Source organism: Anas acuta, chromosome 9 (assembly GCF_963932015.1).
Source record: "Anas acuta chromosome 9, bAnaAcu1.1, whole genome shotgun sequence".
Lineage (NCBI taxonomy): Eukaryota > Metazoa > Chordata > Aves > Anseriformes > Anatidae > Anas > Anas acuta.
This window is the reverse complement of record NC_088987.1, coordinates 17221746-17237599: the sequence shown is the minus strand read 5'-3', so window position 1 is coordinate 17237599 and position 15854 is coordinate 17221746. Positions and strand designations below refer to the sequence as shown.

General features: G+C 40.3%; 1 protein-coding gene across 2 annotated transcripts in view; it reads left to right on the top strand.

The window, feature by feature from the left end:
* WDR33 (WD repeat domain 33) overlaps positions 1-15854 on the top strand; it is a 66694-nt gene that overhangs the window by 40396 nt on the left and 10444 nt on the right. Inside the window, exons 8-17 of one of the 2 annotated variants that reach the window (XM_068692565.1) lie at positions 7351-7477; positions 8528-8682; positions 8817-8895; positions 9389-9499; positions 9951-10045; positions 10272-10280; positions 10935-11021; positions 11262-11401; positions 11741-11893; positions 12220-13266. In XM_068692565.1, the coding sequence (XP_068548666.1) occupies positions 7351-7477; positions 8528-8682; positions 8817-8895; positions 9389-9499; positions 9951-10045; positions 10272-10280; positions 10935-11021; positions 11262-11401; positions 11741-11893; positions 12220-13266 (2003 nt within the window). Of the gene's footprint in view, positions 1-7350; positions 7478-8527; positions 8683-8816; positions 8896-9388; positions 9500-9950; positions 10046-10271; positions 11022-11261; positions 11402-11740; positions 11894-12219; positions 13267-15854 lie in introns of those variants that run through there. The other variant, XR_011099539.1, reaches the window with a different exon arrangement.

The following is a 15854-nucleotide window of genomic DNA, read 5'->3' as shown; positions in this document are numbered from 1 at the left end:
TATTAGGCATCAGTTTTTAGTACATTCCCCTTTTTTTTTTTTATAAGTGCATGTTCTGACTGAACAACAGTGGAGTAGTTACTTTTGAGGTAAACTGTCGTGAAGCTTCGAAGTATTTGACATTCTAATCAGACTTGTGACATTGCTTCATTTTCTTTTTGAAGTTGGTGGTTCACACTACCAGCATACTCCAAAAACACCTGTGTAGTTTATGTTTGGAGGGCTTCACTAGGAACATTTTATAGTGAAAGCTCATGCTTTTCTGGGATATGTTTGGTGTTTTTACAACAAAAAAAAAAAAAAAAAACATGCTGCCCAGCAAATTTGTTTTATGCCCAAATAAAAAGACACAAATCTGTGGAAACTATGGACTAACGATCAACAAAATCATTTATTTATTTTTTTTCTCTCTCAAGTTTACACTTTTTCTTTCCTTGAGGGCCTGCCAGTTGTTCTATTCCTAGACACTGTTCCACTCACACAATTCCTGCATGGCATTATGTAGTAATTGCAATGTAGTATTAAAGAGGAGAGCCATCTTGTCTGATGGCTTCAGACTGCAAACACTCGTTAGATGCTGTGCAAACTATTTCAGATCCAGTGGCTAGTAACAGGCACTTGAAAGGAAGGTGCCAGAAAAAAAGCAGTATAAAGCTGTGGGACAGTTTCTCCATGAGGGAGTGTTTTTTTTGGCTCCTGTGAGCTGATTATGTTAAGAAGGATGAGAATTTCTCTTATAATTACTGTTCCTTTTTTAATGTCTCTTGTACATTTATTTTTAAAACCGTTAAATGTAAATACTGTTCTAAATAAATGCTTTCTGTCAATGAAAAGCAAGTGTGTTGCTGCTTTCGAAGTAGGCTGGCTAATTTTTGAACAGAAAACATCTTGTCCTAGCTACTTTACAGATATAGTAACCAGAAAAAAAATAGTATACTGTCCTATATTTTTAATTTTAAAGAAGCCCTATTGATTCTCTAATGAGTAACTGAAAAGGAATTGCAAGAAATGTCGTGGGAATTGTCCCAGACAAGTGTGCCTAAGCGTGAAGTAAAATCCAATTTGCGTTTTCATAAATATTTTATCTCTAACGCTGTTGAAAAACTGGTCTTTGTCCACACTAACGTATTTATTGAATAAGGTGTCGGACAGTTGTCATTTGGCGCATCTTTCCCTTTTATACTCTGTCCTATTTCTCCTGTAATTTCTCTATAGCTAGTTCTGAGCTTCCTGGCTGCTTCCTATTTAAAACTGATGATGACTTCTCTATTAGAAATCGTGACTGTTGCACTCCACTAAGCATTGTGCTACATTTCGAAGCATCATCGCATAGGAAAACTCTGACAGAGATCCACTTAGTGTTATGCATGATTTTTTTGGCTAAGTGCATAAAAATAGTGGTAAGCTGAAAATCTGAACACCAATTAAACAAAATGAATGAAAATGTTATGTTTTTACAAACTAAAACAACTTGTTGATAATAATTCTGTGATAAATCTACAGAAAACTTAATTATGTCTTAGGATTAGAAATTGTAAAACATGCATACTTTGAGGACAGTCATGTAGTCCTCACTGCCACAAAAATGTTAAATAGCTCTTTGTGTGTTACAGATGCTCTTCCCATTACTTCCAGAGATATTGCCCAACCTGCTCTCACACTTATTTTGTCTCCATATGTTTTGCAACATACACAGGAAGTGACCTGATTGGGTGTAGATGTGGTATGCTCAAAACTATTTTCAGAAAATTAAAAAAAAAAAAAAAAGGCAAATCCCTTTAAAAGGAAAGGTGTCTCTATAATGATTGTAGATTTTACTGTAAGTGTATTCAATGATTTAGGGCAAAAATAAACAAATAAATAAATAAATAAATCCTCCCCCTCCTCCCCCCCAAGATCTAAAATAGACATTTTCAGTTGCATAATTCTTGTTTCTGTTCAAAGCAAAGTATTTCAGCTTTGGAAGTTGCCCAGCATTCTGCCTTCACTGAAGAATTTAAACATTCCCTTTAACATGAGAGTAGTCCGTTGTTTGAAGACAGAACTCTGCATGACCCAGTTTCCATATGTACTGGGACCTAAATGTTTTTCCCGCTCTGTATAAATCCCTATTTAAGACATTGTCATTGAATTTCAACTGATACAAAGAATTCAGATTCCTGCATGCCATTGCTGGTAGTTGCATTTAACGTAAGATGGTTTCAGGATTTTTGCCGTGCGTTTGCCACTATGTGAGCACATAACTAGCATTATGTTCAAGCTCTTTCTTGCTAACTGTTGTAGGTTTTTGCAGAATTCAGGCTCTTCACCAAGTGGTGTTAAGTCCTGCTGCACATACACTAGCACATACAAATTCTGAACTCATCTACAGAACTGCGTTTTGGGGGCTTTTTGACTTCTCATATTTGAGTCTGATTACCTGTTCAGTAGGGTCGAACTGGGAAATCTATTGTTTTCTCACACCTGTTTCGTCAGAGCTTACCAAAAAAATAATAAAATCCTGTTTTAAACAACTTTTGTCTGAAAATAAGACAGTATGATTATAGAACTGTAAAAATGGGCTTTGTGAACAAGACTTGATTATGTCCTGTGTGGCTGCTGGTCTAGAGAAATATTGACAATACAGGAGACATTCCCTATGGGTAGATTAAAGCTCCGTCAGTCTCTCCAGATACCATTTTTATAACCTAGTAGAGAGCTAGAGAAAGATTCTGTGAGCAGATTCTGCGTTCAGAAAAGAAAATTTAATTTTAGGGAACGCAGATCTAAAAGTAGTTTGAAGCATTATTGTTGCAGGCGGAAAGGACCTTTTCGTTTAGTTTCTTATTCACCAACCTCCCACGCTATGCTAAAAAGAGAAGGCATGCTGTGTATGGAGAGGGTTTCTCCAGGATTCCTATTTGGAGTGGAGAACAGGAGGTCACCTTGCTCACAGGGCAGCTTTCAGGGGGTGTGTAGTTCTCATAACGTGATGGGACAACGAACAGAAGTTCCTGGAATTAAAATATCCTTACCCTTATTGCTAACCTGGCCAGTGTTAGCTAAACGCTACTTAAGAGTAGTATTCTCATTTCTGATAGCGAAGTGGTGCTCAGGTCCTAAGTGGGATGTGCACAGAAGCAGGGAATCTGCCTGATACAATTTCAAAAGCCTTCCATAAGAATGGAATAAGCAGAATAATCTAATTTGATAGTGATCCGGAAGCAACTAACAGAGTCTAAGGGAATTATATAGAGAACAGAACATCTTGTTGTTAACGTGGCTGTTTTCAGTTGTCTTTGATTTGCAGATGGTCTTGTTTCTATTGTGCTCTGTTGTGGACACCCTGGAAATAGTCCCATACAAAGGGCCTGCTCCTCTGAGGGGTGGCTTATTCTTTCAGGGGTACAGATTACAGGAAGGGGAGCACTGATGTGTGTGGTGAGAAAAAAACTTTAAGTCTGACTAATTCAAATAAAGGGTATGCAGTGCTATTTACCCCCATTTAAAATAGCCTATGAGAGTGATGAGCTTTTTGAGCTTTTTTTTTTTTTTTTTTTTTTTTTAAATTCTAAGGAAGAAAGAAACAGCATTGTTGCAGTTAAACGTCTACATTCATTCTTTAAAATATATGCTGTTAGAAACGTTCATCTGTGTTTGAATGTTACAAAAGTACAGGAAGGTGCTCTAAGGTAGAGTCACCTCAGTATGTGTATAAACATCTAAAAATTGCTGAGAAGGATCTAGAAATCCTACAGCATCATCCATAATGTCTGCTTGCCCATTTACCTGCCGGTGAAACGGGGCTCATTCCTAGGGGAAAGGAGGTAGAGGAAAAAGTTGAGCTACACCATTAAATATGGTATCTGTACACAGTTGTATTGTAAAATACATGGATCTGTTTACATGCTGATAAAAAGGCAGTGATCTGCAGCAGTGATTTTTTTATACTATATCTAGAATTCACTAAGTCATACATGCAGAAAATAGGTTGAAGGAACAAAATAAGGTCTTAAATTTCTGTGCACTTTTTCGTACTTGTGTCCTGCTGGATTTGATCAAAACCTATTATACGTGATCTTGTCACGTCTTGATACTCTTTTTCTACCAGCCAGAATGTCTGTTCAGAGTTCTTTAAAGAACGGTTCTTCAAATAAGTAGTCTAGAAGTATTAACAATCAGTATTTTAATTACCTAACTGGATTGTGACTACAGTTACTTTTTTCAGAAACTTATGTATATGAAAAAATATTAGAGAAAATTCTTTCATATATTTATTTTTAACACATTAGTTTTCATTGATTTTCTTCTGCAGAATTTAGGTTTTTGAGTAGCTTTAGTACACTAAAACTGACAAATGTTAGCATATCGTTTTATGCTCAGATGTTCTCAGCATGATTTTAAAAGAGTTCAATTTATCAAAAATTTTTATCTTCAGTCTTCCTCTTCTTTCAGTTGTTTATAATCCTTTCCTTATCATGATTTATAAACAGTTCCCACACTTCAATTCATTTGTCCTTTGAGCATCCCTGCAAGATAGGAAAATGCTCTGGCAGGCATCCCTGGTACAGGTGGGGGAAGCGCTGTTCAGATGGTGCAGTTCCTATCCTGGCCCACTGGCTCTGCTGGGTCAGAGATGCCTGTGCAGCTGCTGGAGTTACAGAGCCAGCTGTGTGAGCCAGCAAGTAAAGAATGCAAACTACAGAGGTTTGCATGATTTTTGCAGGGTGTGGTGCTTGGTGACGGGGATTCTGTACCACAGGTGAGTCTGGCTCCCTGCTCTGATCCCACTTAGGGCAGGACTTGGTCTACAAGATGCCTCTCTTGTGGGCAGGATAGATCATTGTGATTAGCTATAAAAGGAGGGTCCTATGCTTTCCCTACTATTGCTATAATACAAAGCCTGCTGGTTGAAAGATTGATCTCTAGAAACTTTTGGTTAACTGTCTTTATGATGGCTGTGTTTTTCCACAAGTGATACACTTGGTTTCTTCTGGTCACTGTGGTCAATTTTCATAAGCTGCTGGTGGTTAAATCTTGCTGATCAGTTCCTATTGATTTAGTTGCTCTGGTTGGAGGTTCCAAGTGTCTTGGCATTTTGTTACTACCCTTTAACTTTGTGGTTTAGAGCTGATATGCAATAACTGTCCAATCTGGCTTCCAAGAAGCTCATCACTCCTGTACTGCCCATCATCATCACTCCCTTTTGAAACTTTTTACAGGATGGGTACATCAGTTGCTCTGTTTCAAAGAGTGGCTCTGAACTTTAAGGCTCAGTCTGAGCCTTTCTTTCCCTGGGATACGTATTTGTGTTGGCTTAACTCATGTTAGATCTCCAAAGAAAAGCCTAAAGGAGGCATTGCACAGGGTGAGCTTTTATCCAGAGATGGCCTTCTGCCAGCATCACTCATTTTCCAGATGCAGTCTCACCAAGCAGAGAGCAGCTCTTTGTCTCTAAGCATTGTTCCATTTCTAAGTCTCTTTATTTCAGGAACAGCAAGGCCAATTAAATTCATGTCCATATGGGCAATTATTTTATTTTTTTCCTGGCTTTTTTTCTTCATATCTATGATATTACTGGAGTATTCTAGTCTGAACAGATTTTCATATGGTTCAGCCAGTTATAAACCGTAATAGAACATTTCTGTTGTTTCTTTGATGTCTTTCTGGAGGCTGAAACCAGGTACCCACAGAATACTGTCAGTTGAAAACTTGCAAGCATGAATTTGCTTTCCACTATTAAGGGAAAGTTCTTTCTTACTACTGGTGGAATTGCTCCTCCCAAATACACACACAGAACCAAGACTTGCTCAGCCTTCTGTTTCCTGTTTCATTTGAAATGGACTTAGCCAGAGCAAATCCAGACAGACAGTACCTTCTAGTTCTTTCTGCACCAGAAGAACCTGAGAGAAAGAAGAAACAATACCTCTGGGAGTGCCCCTGTGTTGGTAGGGAAGACCAGCACATGTACAGTCTTTGCAGCTTGAGGATCCTGCCCTTCCCTGAGACCAGCGTGTTCTGAGGCCAATTCTGCCTGCTGTGACTGGGGGAGGAGAATTGGCTTCCTTCATCCATACTTTCCATCCATTCAGTCCTTGAAGTTGTTATCTGTATGTTCACCAAAGTTGGATCCATTTCGTCTTGGGTCAAGAAGTTGCACTCACTTGATGGAAAGTGTGCTTTGTGTGTTTAAATTTCGCTTGTAAGATAGAAGTACAGTGCTTTTCCTAGCTGGACTTTTCTGTGCCCTCAGGAAAATTAAAGTCATTAATTTCTAATGTTTTGTTGAGTTGAGGCCTATATTGAGTAAGCTTGTGCTGCTTCAAGTTACGTGTTCCACCTTGAAGGAAGGCAGTACCTGGAAGAACTGTCTGACAGAACCTGTTTGGCTTTGATGCAACATGCTACCATTTTTCCATACCATTTTTCCATACCGTTTTATGACTTCAGTGCCTCTTTGTTACAGACGCCCCTTCTTTTCTCACCTTGCTTTTTTCTTTAGTTATCGCATGCTGCCTCATTTTCTGGCATTGACTGTTGCTGTTGGTTTTCTATTGAAGTGGGATGTCAGGGAGAGATACTAGAGAAAGAAATCATCATTCATTATTTCTTGTGTCAATTCCTATATTCCAGCTCAGAAATCTCCTCATTTTATTGTGTAGCAGTAATAGGCATTTCTTCGTGACAGATTTTGTATCACCTGAGCAGCACAGATTCTCTGGCAAGGTCAGTCAGTCAGTGTAAATTGAAATGACATCATGAGGGTTTTTCTCTCCCAACTCTTGACTGTTAGAAAAACCTGAATCCTTTGGGCCTGATAACAGGTTACATCTCATAAGATTTCTTTTCATCATGTGCTAATTTAGTTTTCAGATCCATGATTTAATTTCTTTACTTATTTTCTGACAGAATGACAAAAGAGTAGTACTGATAGGATGGGAACGCATACATGCTTGCCTTTCACTTCTACAGTACTTTACAGAAAGCAAAGTGTCACAGGGTATTTTCCTTTAACACCTCTACGGAAATGCTTATTCAGCTTGTGTTTAAAATACTGTGTAATAGTATGGGGCCAACCCCCTCTCCCCCCCCAAAATACCAGGTTCAGTAGAAATATCGTAGAGAATGCTTATGTTGAAGTGAGCTTGGTGTATGTAATCTGAGAAGATGCTCCCAGTGATTAGCGCTACTTAACTATCCTGGGAGAGTTTCTCTTTAGCTTGAATTTGTGTTTTGTGAACTGTGCTGTGTGATTTTTTTGTTTAGTTTTATATTACAGTTATATTAAGTATATTAAGTAAGCCCTTAATTTTTGGTGCCTTTTCAATTTCAGTTAAATTTCTAAATGAATGGCTTTTATATTATTAACAGGACATGGAGCAGATGTGAAATGTGTTGACTGGCATCCAACAAAGGGTTTAGTTGTATCAGGAAGTAAAGATAGCCAACAGCCGATCAAGTTCTGGGATCCAAAGACTGGCCAGAGCCTTGCCACTCTGTAAGTTCATGTCCACAGACTTTGCTTTGCTCAAGTACAAGCTATCTGCATAAAACCACTGTCTCTTTTTAGCTTTTTGCCTCGTGTCTTTTCAGCCATACACAATTGCTTCAAATAGAAAACTAGTGCTTTAGCTGTGCCAGAAAATCTAGATTAGATCAAGTCTGAACTCTGAAAATTGTGACTTAAATGTTCCTTCTTTAAACTGACTTTGTCTTTATTCATGGATTTCCTAGTCACACAGTTCCCATTTGAAAAACAAATGAAATATGTGTTTAACTGGCAGATTATAAATTTCTTGTGCTGCCATAAAAACATGAACAATAACTGAATTCTGTTTCAATGAGCACTACCAATTACTCTAAAATATGAAGAAACAATATCAAGGCCCAGGGCCTTTGCGCAGAAAGCTGTAGTATTCTGGTTTAGTGGCCTGAACTAAGTCTGCCCAGGTCTGGGCTCCCCAGTACCAGAGGGACGTAGAAGTACCAGAAGGAGTTTGGAGAAGGGCTCCGAAGAGGATCAATCAGAAGACTGGAGCACCTGTCACACAAGGACAGGCTGAGAGAACTGGGCCTGTTTAGCCTGGAGAACAGGAGATGGGAGATCTCATTAACATATATTTGAGTACCTGAGGGGAGGGTGTCAAGAGGATGGAGCCAGTCTCTTTTCAGTTGTGCCCAGCGACAGGATGAGAGGCAACGGGCACAAACTGAAGCACAGGAGGTTCCGGCTCGATAAAGGGGGGCACTTCTTTACTGGGAGGGTGACAGAGCACTACAACAGGTTGCCCAGAGAGGATGTGGAGTCTCTTCTCCAGAGATATTCAAAACCCACCTGTATGCCATCCTGCACAAGGTGCTCTAGGTGATCCTGCTCTGCGGGGGCATTGGACTAGATGATGTTCAGAGGTCCCTTCCAACTTCAGCCATTCTGTGATTCTGTGAACTACTTTATTGCCGACCTAAATATTTGCAACTGGTAAATAATCATGTCTGATTTATCTTAGAAACTGGTTTCTGTACAGTGTTTTTCTTTCTGTGCTTGCAGACATGCTCATAAAAACACAGTGATGGAGGTGAAACTGAATCTGAATGGCAACTGGCTGCTAACTGCTTCTCGTGACCATCTCTGCAAGCTCTTTGATATTCGTAATCTAAAAGAAGAACTTCAGGTCTTCAGGGGTCATAAGAAAGAGGCTACAGGTCAGCTTTTCTTACATTTTGTGAATTTTTATTAGTAAGTTTGGATTAAAAATGAAAGTTTTTGAGATCCTGATTTACATGAATTAGGAGTTCTTGCATTGTACTTTCTGATTGTGGCTTATTTTGTGTTTCAGCTGTGGCCTGGCATCCTGTTCATGAAGGGCTGTTTGCCAGTGGGGGGTCTGATGGCTCTCTGTTGTTCTGGCATGTTGGGTACGTGGCATTTTTTCCAGCGTATCGGAAAAGATGTTGATCAGATGTGCAAGCCATTATACCAAGCATAAAATATACTTTTCACCTTTGAATGCATGTGTATGGTATAATTTTGCTCTGTCAATGAGGATGTTTGTGAATAGGCTTCACTTCTGAAGTTGTTCTGTGCAGTTATATTTTAAAGGATACAATAGCTCATACAGAAAGTAGTCTTTCGCTGAGGGGGTGATGAATGATTGAAGTACCTAGTTTCTTAGGGTTTCTCATGAGATGTTGTAATTTTGCTTTTAAATATACAGTTAACAAAATTACATATACAGTTAAAAAAAAATCCGACGACTGAATTATCTGCTAAGTACATGCAACAGAAAAAGAATTGAAATTTTTAGCAAAGTAGGGGACAGAGGAATAGGAACAACTGAATAGCAAAAGTTTTGTATTGTATCTGTAGCAGATATTCATGTGTGTCATGATTGATATTTTGATGCATCAGGGTTGAGAAGGAAGTTGGTGGAATGGAAATGGCCCATGAAGGAATGATCTGGAGTCTGGCATGGCATCCCCTTGGACACATTCTCTGTTCAGGCTCAAATGATCACACCAGGTATTTCAAAGTATTTAAAGAAAAGATCTAAGGGAAAGTACATGCATTTAGAAACTGGAAGGGTGCATGACATTGGTGAGCAAGAACAGATCAGGATGGTTTTGATACACAACCTGTAGGGGAAGCAGAAAGAAACTTATTTAAGTGGGAAGGCACTGATGTGTTTTACATGAAAAGGTAGAGTGTTGTCTCACTTACCTTTCACCTAAGGAAGCCTTAAGAAATGAAAGGTTTGGGGATTGTGTGAGTTCTATACAGTTCGATATGGTAATTGTTGGGATTTTTTTGTTTGAACCTCAGAGTTCAGATGCAGTGCTGAACTTGATAAGGCAGATTTGAACCCTTGTATAGTCAAAAAATTAAAATTTAAATAAACAAGCAGTAATTACATTAAAAGTACTTAATGTTCTTGACTTTCTACTGAGATCATATCATTTCCCTTCACCAACAGCAAGTTTTGGACTCGAAATCGTCCTGGAGATAAAATGAGAGATCGTTACAACTTGAATTTGCTGCCTGGAATGTCAGAGGATGGTGTGGAGTATGGTAAGGCAATTTCCATGAGCATGGAGAAAAGAGAGTTTGGGGTTAGGAACAAGCCTAGGGCATTTAGCTAACATTAGAGTGCAGTTTCTGGGTAAGGTGATGAGACAGTATAGTATTGGTGACTAGCTAGATAAAGATATCTTTTTTTTTCTTTTACATAAATAATCTCATTCTCTGTGTTATCAGCAAGCACTACTCCAACAATTTGTTGTCTTTTATTCCACAGCTCCAGGAGGTAAGATGTGCTCTGTCAGTCACAGAAAGGAGGTTTGGCTCTCCCTCTGGCGCTGTCTCCAGATTACTTTTCTTCTTGGAAACTTCATGTGACTGCAAGACTTTCCTCAGTCCTGAACTACACCAGGAAGACCTTTCAAATTATACAACTTGACTCAAATCTTTAAAATTTTACCCTCCTCCCTTTTAAGAATTCTTGTAATTTTGTGCTGCTCAGGGTTGCCCAGCTCTACAGCATTGCCTCAGCAACCTTTTTTAATTCCCAGGATTGCATCTGTTTATTAACGTTTCTTATTACTTGCCCCTTTGGGTTTGGGAATGACAATTAAAATGCATTATTTTAATCTGATTTAAATTTTAAACTACATGCATTTGTTATTGCAAAAATGGGAATTGGTATGAGATGATATTTCCTTTTCAGACCCCCTACGCTAAATATTGCTTTTCTTAAAAGTATATAATGTCTGTTCTTTTGGGGTGTTTTATGAATCTGAATTGTCAATTCTTTTAATATCTGTAATTAATGTATGAGATCTAAAAACTGACCCAGCAGCTGTGAAATGCATAATGGTGAGAATGTGAGAAGCTGAAAGAATTTAAATTATAACGTAATGAAAAAGTTTTTGAAGTATAAATACTTATTGTTTTCCTGTAGATGATTTGGAACCCAACAGTCTAGCAGTTATCCCTGGGATGGGAATACCCGAACAATTGAAAATAGCCATGGAGCAAGAGCAGATGGGTAAGTAGCAGCTATAGGGAGGCATTTTCCTGAGCCATCCAGATGCTGTTTGACTTCTCTTTCATCCTTTCATATAATTGGGTAGCACAGCTGTTGTTTTCTGAGGTTCTTAACTGCATATTTTCAATGGAAAGGAAGAGTTGAGAACCTTGTGGTCTCTTCTGTTAAATAAGCTGTAAGGAGAATAACAAGATTACTCTGTAACTTGTATTGCACCTTTTGTCTTTCCTGGTGTTAAAGGGAAAGATGAGTCCAATGACATTGAAATGACAATCCCAGGACTGGATTGGGGAATGGAGGAAGTAATGCAAAAGGACCAAAAAAAGGTGCCACAGAAAAAAGTGCCCTATGCAAAACCAATACCAGCACAGTTTCAGCAGGTAAGTACTGATAAACAACAAACACTGGAACCACTTATAATCCCAGCTTCAAAAAGTTTGTGGCTGTTGGAGTGTTTGGATTTCTGACATCATCTCTTGTATCAACATCCAGTGCAAAATAATTTGCCACATTAGTTAAATTATTATTTAAGGATAAAATATTTTGTTAAATACCCTGTACCTTAAAAGTTTATAAGATATGGATGTTTTATTCAGCCTAATCTTCAGCTTCTGGATATCCATAATGTTCAGCATTCTGGCATACCTTTTCCAAGTGCAGTGTTATGTTATATTACATGTGTAGCATTCCTTAGTATTAAGTTTACTTATTCTGCGTAGGCATGGATGCAGAATAAAGTTCCTTTGCCTCCCCCACCTGAGCCACTGAATGATAGAAAGGAAGATATTAAGCTGGAAGAGAAAAAGAAGACACAGGCAGAGATTGAACAGGAAATGGCAGCACTTCAGTACACAAACCCACAACTCTTGGAGGTAAGTACGTAAAGCCAGTTATTCGTTGGAGCTCAGCACTAAGTGTGTAGCTTGCTTTTGCAGTCTTGTTTTCACTTTTTCTCAAATGCGTCTAATTGAATGAGAATTGGATTCAGTGCACGATGCTATGATGCCACCAGTAAGGTTTCCACATTTCAGTTAGTTATACCTGTTTATGACTCTGTAGTTGTATTTCTGTTAATTAAGAGGACAGTACTAAATCTTTCCAAACTCCTGAGGACGAGATAGCTGCTTCTGATTTTTAGTTGTTTCATGTTTTTCTGTGCTTAGTTGATTTTCTATGTCTCTTTTTCTTTTTTGGACAGCAATTGAAGATTGAGAGACTTGCACAAAAACAAGCTGAGCAAGTGCAGCCACCACCTCCAGGAGGTTCTCTTCATGGACCCCAGCCTTTTCCAGGGCAAGGCCCAATGTCACAGATGCCTCAAGGATTTCAGCAACCCCTTCCACCTCAGCAGATGCCAATGAATATGCCTCAAATGGGACCTCCTGGTCCACAAGGACAATTCAGGCCTCCAGGACCCCAAGGACAAATGGGACCTCAGGGTCCTCCATTACATCAAGGATCTGCAGGTCCTCAAGGGTTCATGGGACCACAAGGACCTCCAGGCCCCCAGGGGCCTCCACAAGGAATGCCACGGCCTCAGGATTTACATGGACATCAAGGAATGCAGAGACATCCTGGCCCTCATGGGCCAATGGGGCCTCCAGGTCCACAGGGTAATGCTGGTCCACAAGGCCACTTAGGACCACAGGGCCTACCTGGGTCTCAGACTCATTTAGGACCACAAGGTCCACCTGGCCCACAAGGTCACCTGGGTCCTCAAGGTCCACCTGGTGGTCAAGGATTGCAAGGGCCACCTGGTCCCCGAGGAATGCAAGGACCTCTTCCTCATGGCATGCAAGGAGCTCCAGGATCTCAAGGGATGCAGGGTCCTATATCACAAGGGCCTCTGATGGGACTTAATCCAAGAGGGATGCAGGGTCCACCAGGACCCAGAGATAACCAAGGACCTTCTCCACAAGGGATGATGATGGGTCATCCGCAAGAAATGAGAGGCCATATGCAAAGTGGTTTACTAGGACATGGTCCCCAGGAGATGAGGGGCCTACAGGGACCCCCGCCTCAAGGTACAATGTTAGGACCGCCACAAGAATTGCGTGGGCCACCAGGTCCACAAGGCCAGCAGGGACCTCCACAAGGCTCTTTAGTAGGGCCTCAAGGAAACATGCAAGGACCTCAGGGACAGCCGAATCCTTCAAGGGGGCCGCACCCTTCCCAGGGCCCTCTGCCTTTCCAGCAGCAGAAAACGCCTCTGTTGGGTGACGGGCCTCGTCCCCCGTTTAATCAGGTATGTGTCAATCTGTATAACAAGGAGAGTGTTCAGAGTGTAGGAACGATAATGTCACATGGTACAAATGCTGAGCAGGAGCAGAGGGTCTGGAGGTTAAATGGATTTACAAGATCCTTTTAACAAGGTCCGCCTCAGGAGAATCTAAATGATGATTAAAAAAGTTATGGAGCTTGGAAACAGCAGGGGTAACGGGAGAAAAGGATTACTAGAAATGCTGATAGAGAAATCAGTATCTGTTAGGAAAAATGTAACCATAAGAGAAACTCCAGATTTTTTAGTTTAAGGACACTGAACTGTCTTAAATGTGGAATTTCCTAGGGATGTAGGTAAGCACTAAGAAAGGTTGAATTTAAGCAAACTGAACATAAGAAATGTGTTAATTAAAACAAATTACTGTTGACTCTGAGTTGTCCCAGAGTACTTTATCAAAACTATGGGATGAATTTACTATAGATGCTGATGCACCTGGAATCAGCGTAGGTCTGGTTGAGCTTTCCAGTTCAAATTAAATGCACAGGAGCATAACTATCCTGCTTCCTACACTGGTGTAGAAATTGTTTCGCCACCTTTATACCTTCTGGGCCACGAGTTAAGAGATTGGCTCTGTGTACCTGAGCTTGTTACTGCACCACATGCTGCAGAATGCAGGGAGGGGGCATGGGCATTGGGCAGGGCTGGGTAGGACCAGTGGGTTGGCGGGGTGGGCGCTGGGCTGGAGCTGCTGTGCTGGCCATCAGGTGGCCCTGCGTGGTGCTGCCACGGCACGCAGCTCCTGCAGGGCTCAGCAGCTCCGCAGTGTACCTGCACTCAGCTCACCTGGCATACTGGAGAAGTGTTGTTTGTACAGGCACTGATCACATTTTCAGGGATTAAGTCTGGTTCAGCACCAGCCCATCAGGTGCTGTCATGTGTAACCTGCTGTGCCCTCTTCAGCACCGTTATTACGGGGTTATTCCATCTCGTAATCACCAGAGATACAGAGAGCTTACTGTACTTACTGCTCCTTACAAGTTCCCTCTTAATCATGGCACTGGTTTTGTATTTAAAACTTCTTGTTTATCTTCAGCTTTAAGGTGAATTTTGAAGGGGATGTTTGGGAAACAAATCTACTTATACGACTTTAAGTAACGTGGATTTTTTTAAAACAAAAATAACTCTTCAACTTGTACTGAACGGTTTCTAGCTAAAGCTTTGGACAGATATGGATATACTTTGTGTGGAGTCCAGCATCAATCACAATAATGTGTGATGACATTGACATGAACTTTGTCAGTGGTTGGACTTCAGAGATCAGAGTAGCCTACAAATTGTGTATTCGTTTGAGTATTTTTTCTTACATATCAGCAATAACTTCCTGGGGACATCTGTAAATGTGTCACTGAGGTTTCAGAAACATCCAAGTTAAGAGAACAGGAATTGGTCCCACAAGTATTACTCATTTAATGCATGCTACCAGTTGTGGGCTTTGCTGTTATCCTAAGGAGACTAATTTCTCTGTCTAATAATCCTTACAGAGCATGTGTGTGTTTACATGCATGTGTTGGGCTGTCCTCGTCTGACCCTGCTGTAAACACTTGCGTCAGAATTCAGGAAGTTGCTTGTGACAGATGAACAGTTATTTTCACTAAATACTGCTCTCTGGAAGTCTTAATACTAAAACAAAAAAAAAAGTTGACCATTTTTTCCTTCCTTTTAGCTTTAGGAGGCTAATGTCTTTAGAAAATGAACAGATTTTAAAATTCATAATGTTCCTGTCAGGTTTTGGTCTTGTTTGCTTCTGCGTAATACGAATATAATGGTAGTTCCCTACCTTGGAAATCTTTAACAGTAAGCTTTGACTTTTTTTTTGGTCCTAAATTTGATATTTCTCTTCTGTAAATTTGTACAAATTACTGACCTTCCTTTGCAATAACAACAGAGTAGGAATACTTATTTGCTTCATCGAGGGCTTGTGAAATTAATACTGCATATTTGTAAAGGTTACTGCATATTTGTAAAGGGGGCACCGTTACCTGCAGAGGTTTACTGCAGATGTGTAGGCGAGATGCACATCTCTTCCTGAACGTGGGATCTGCTACTTTCTGCAAATACCTAACGGAACAGAAAGCTGGTTGAGAAGGAAATTGACTGAGATATGGCAAAATCGTGTTCTGGAGACGGGCACGTTGGTACTGAAATGCAGACGGATAAATACAGAGTGTTGCCAGTTTGGCAGAAGTACTCTGGAGCCTTTTTTTTGCTATTGCTAATTCAGAATAGTTGATTGTCCGATATCTAATCCTTCTGGTTAGACGTGCGTCTCGCTTGCTGCTTAGGTGAGTCTCGTCCATATAGTGGAAAACTTTGGGAACTTGTGTTTTAGTTGAAATGCATTTTTTTTTCTTTGGATCAATACAAAACATTCTTTCCCCCTTGGGCGCATACGTTTAACTACTACAGATAGCTGTCAAGGAGTGGCTGTGCTCTTTGCACGCAGAGGCCAGACAAGCCAGTAAGGTGGACGAGTTTTGTTTGCTTCTCCAGCTTACCTGCACTGTGCAGAACCTCAGCACGCCCCAGGGAGCCCCGATCAGGAGGCAGCTCAA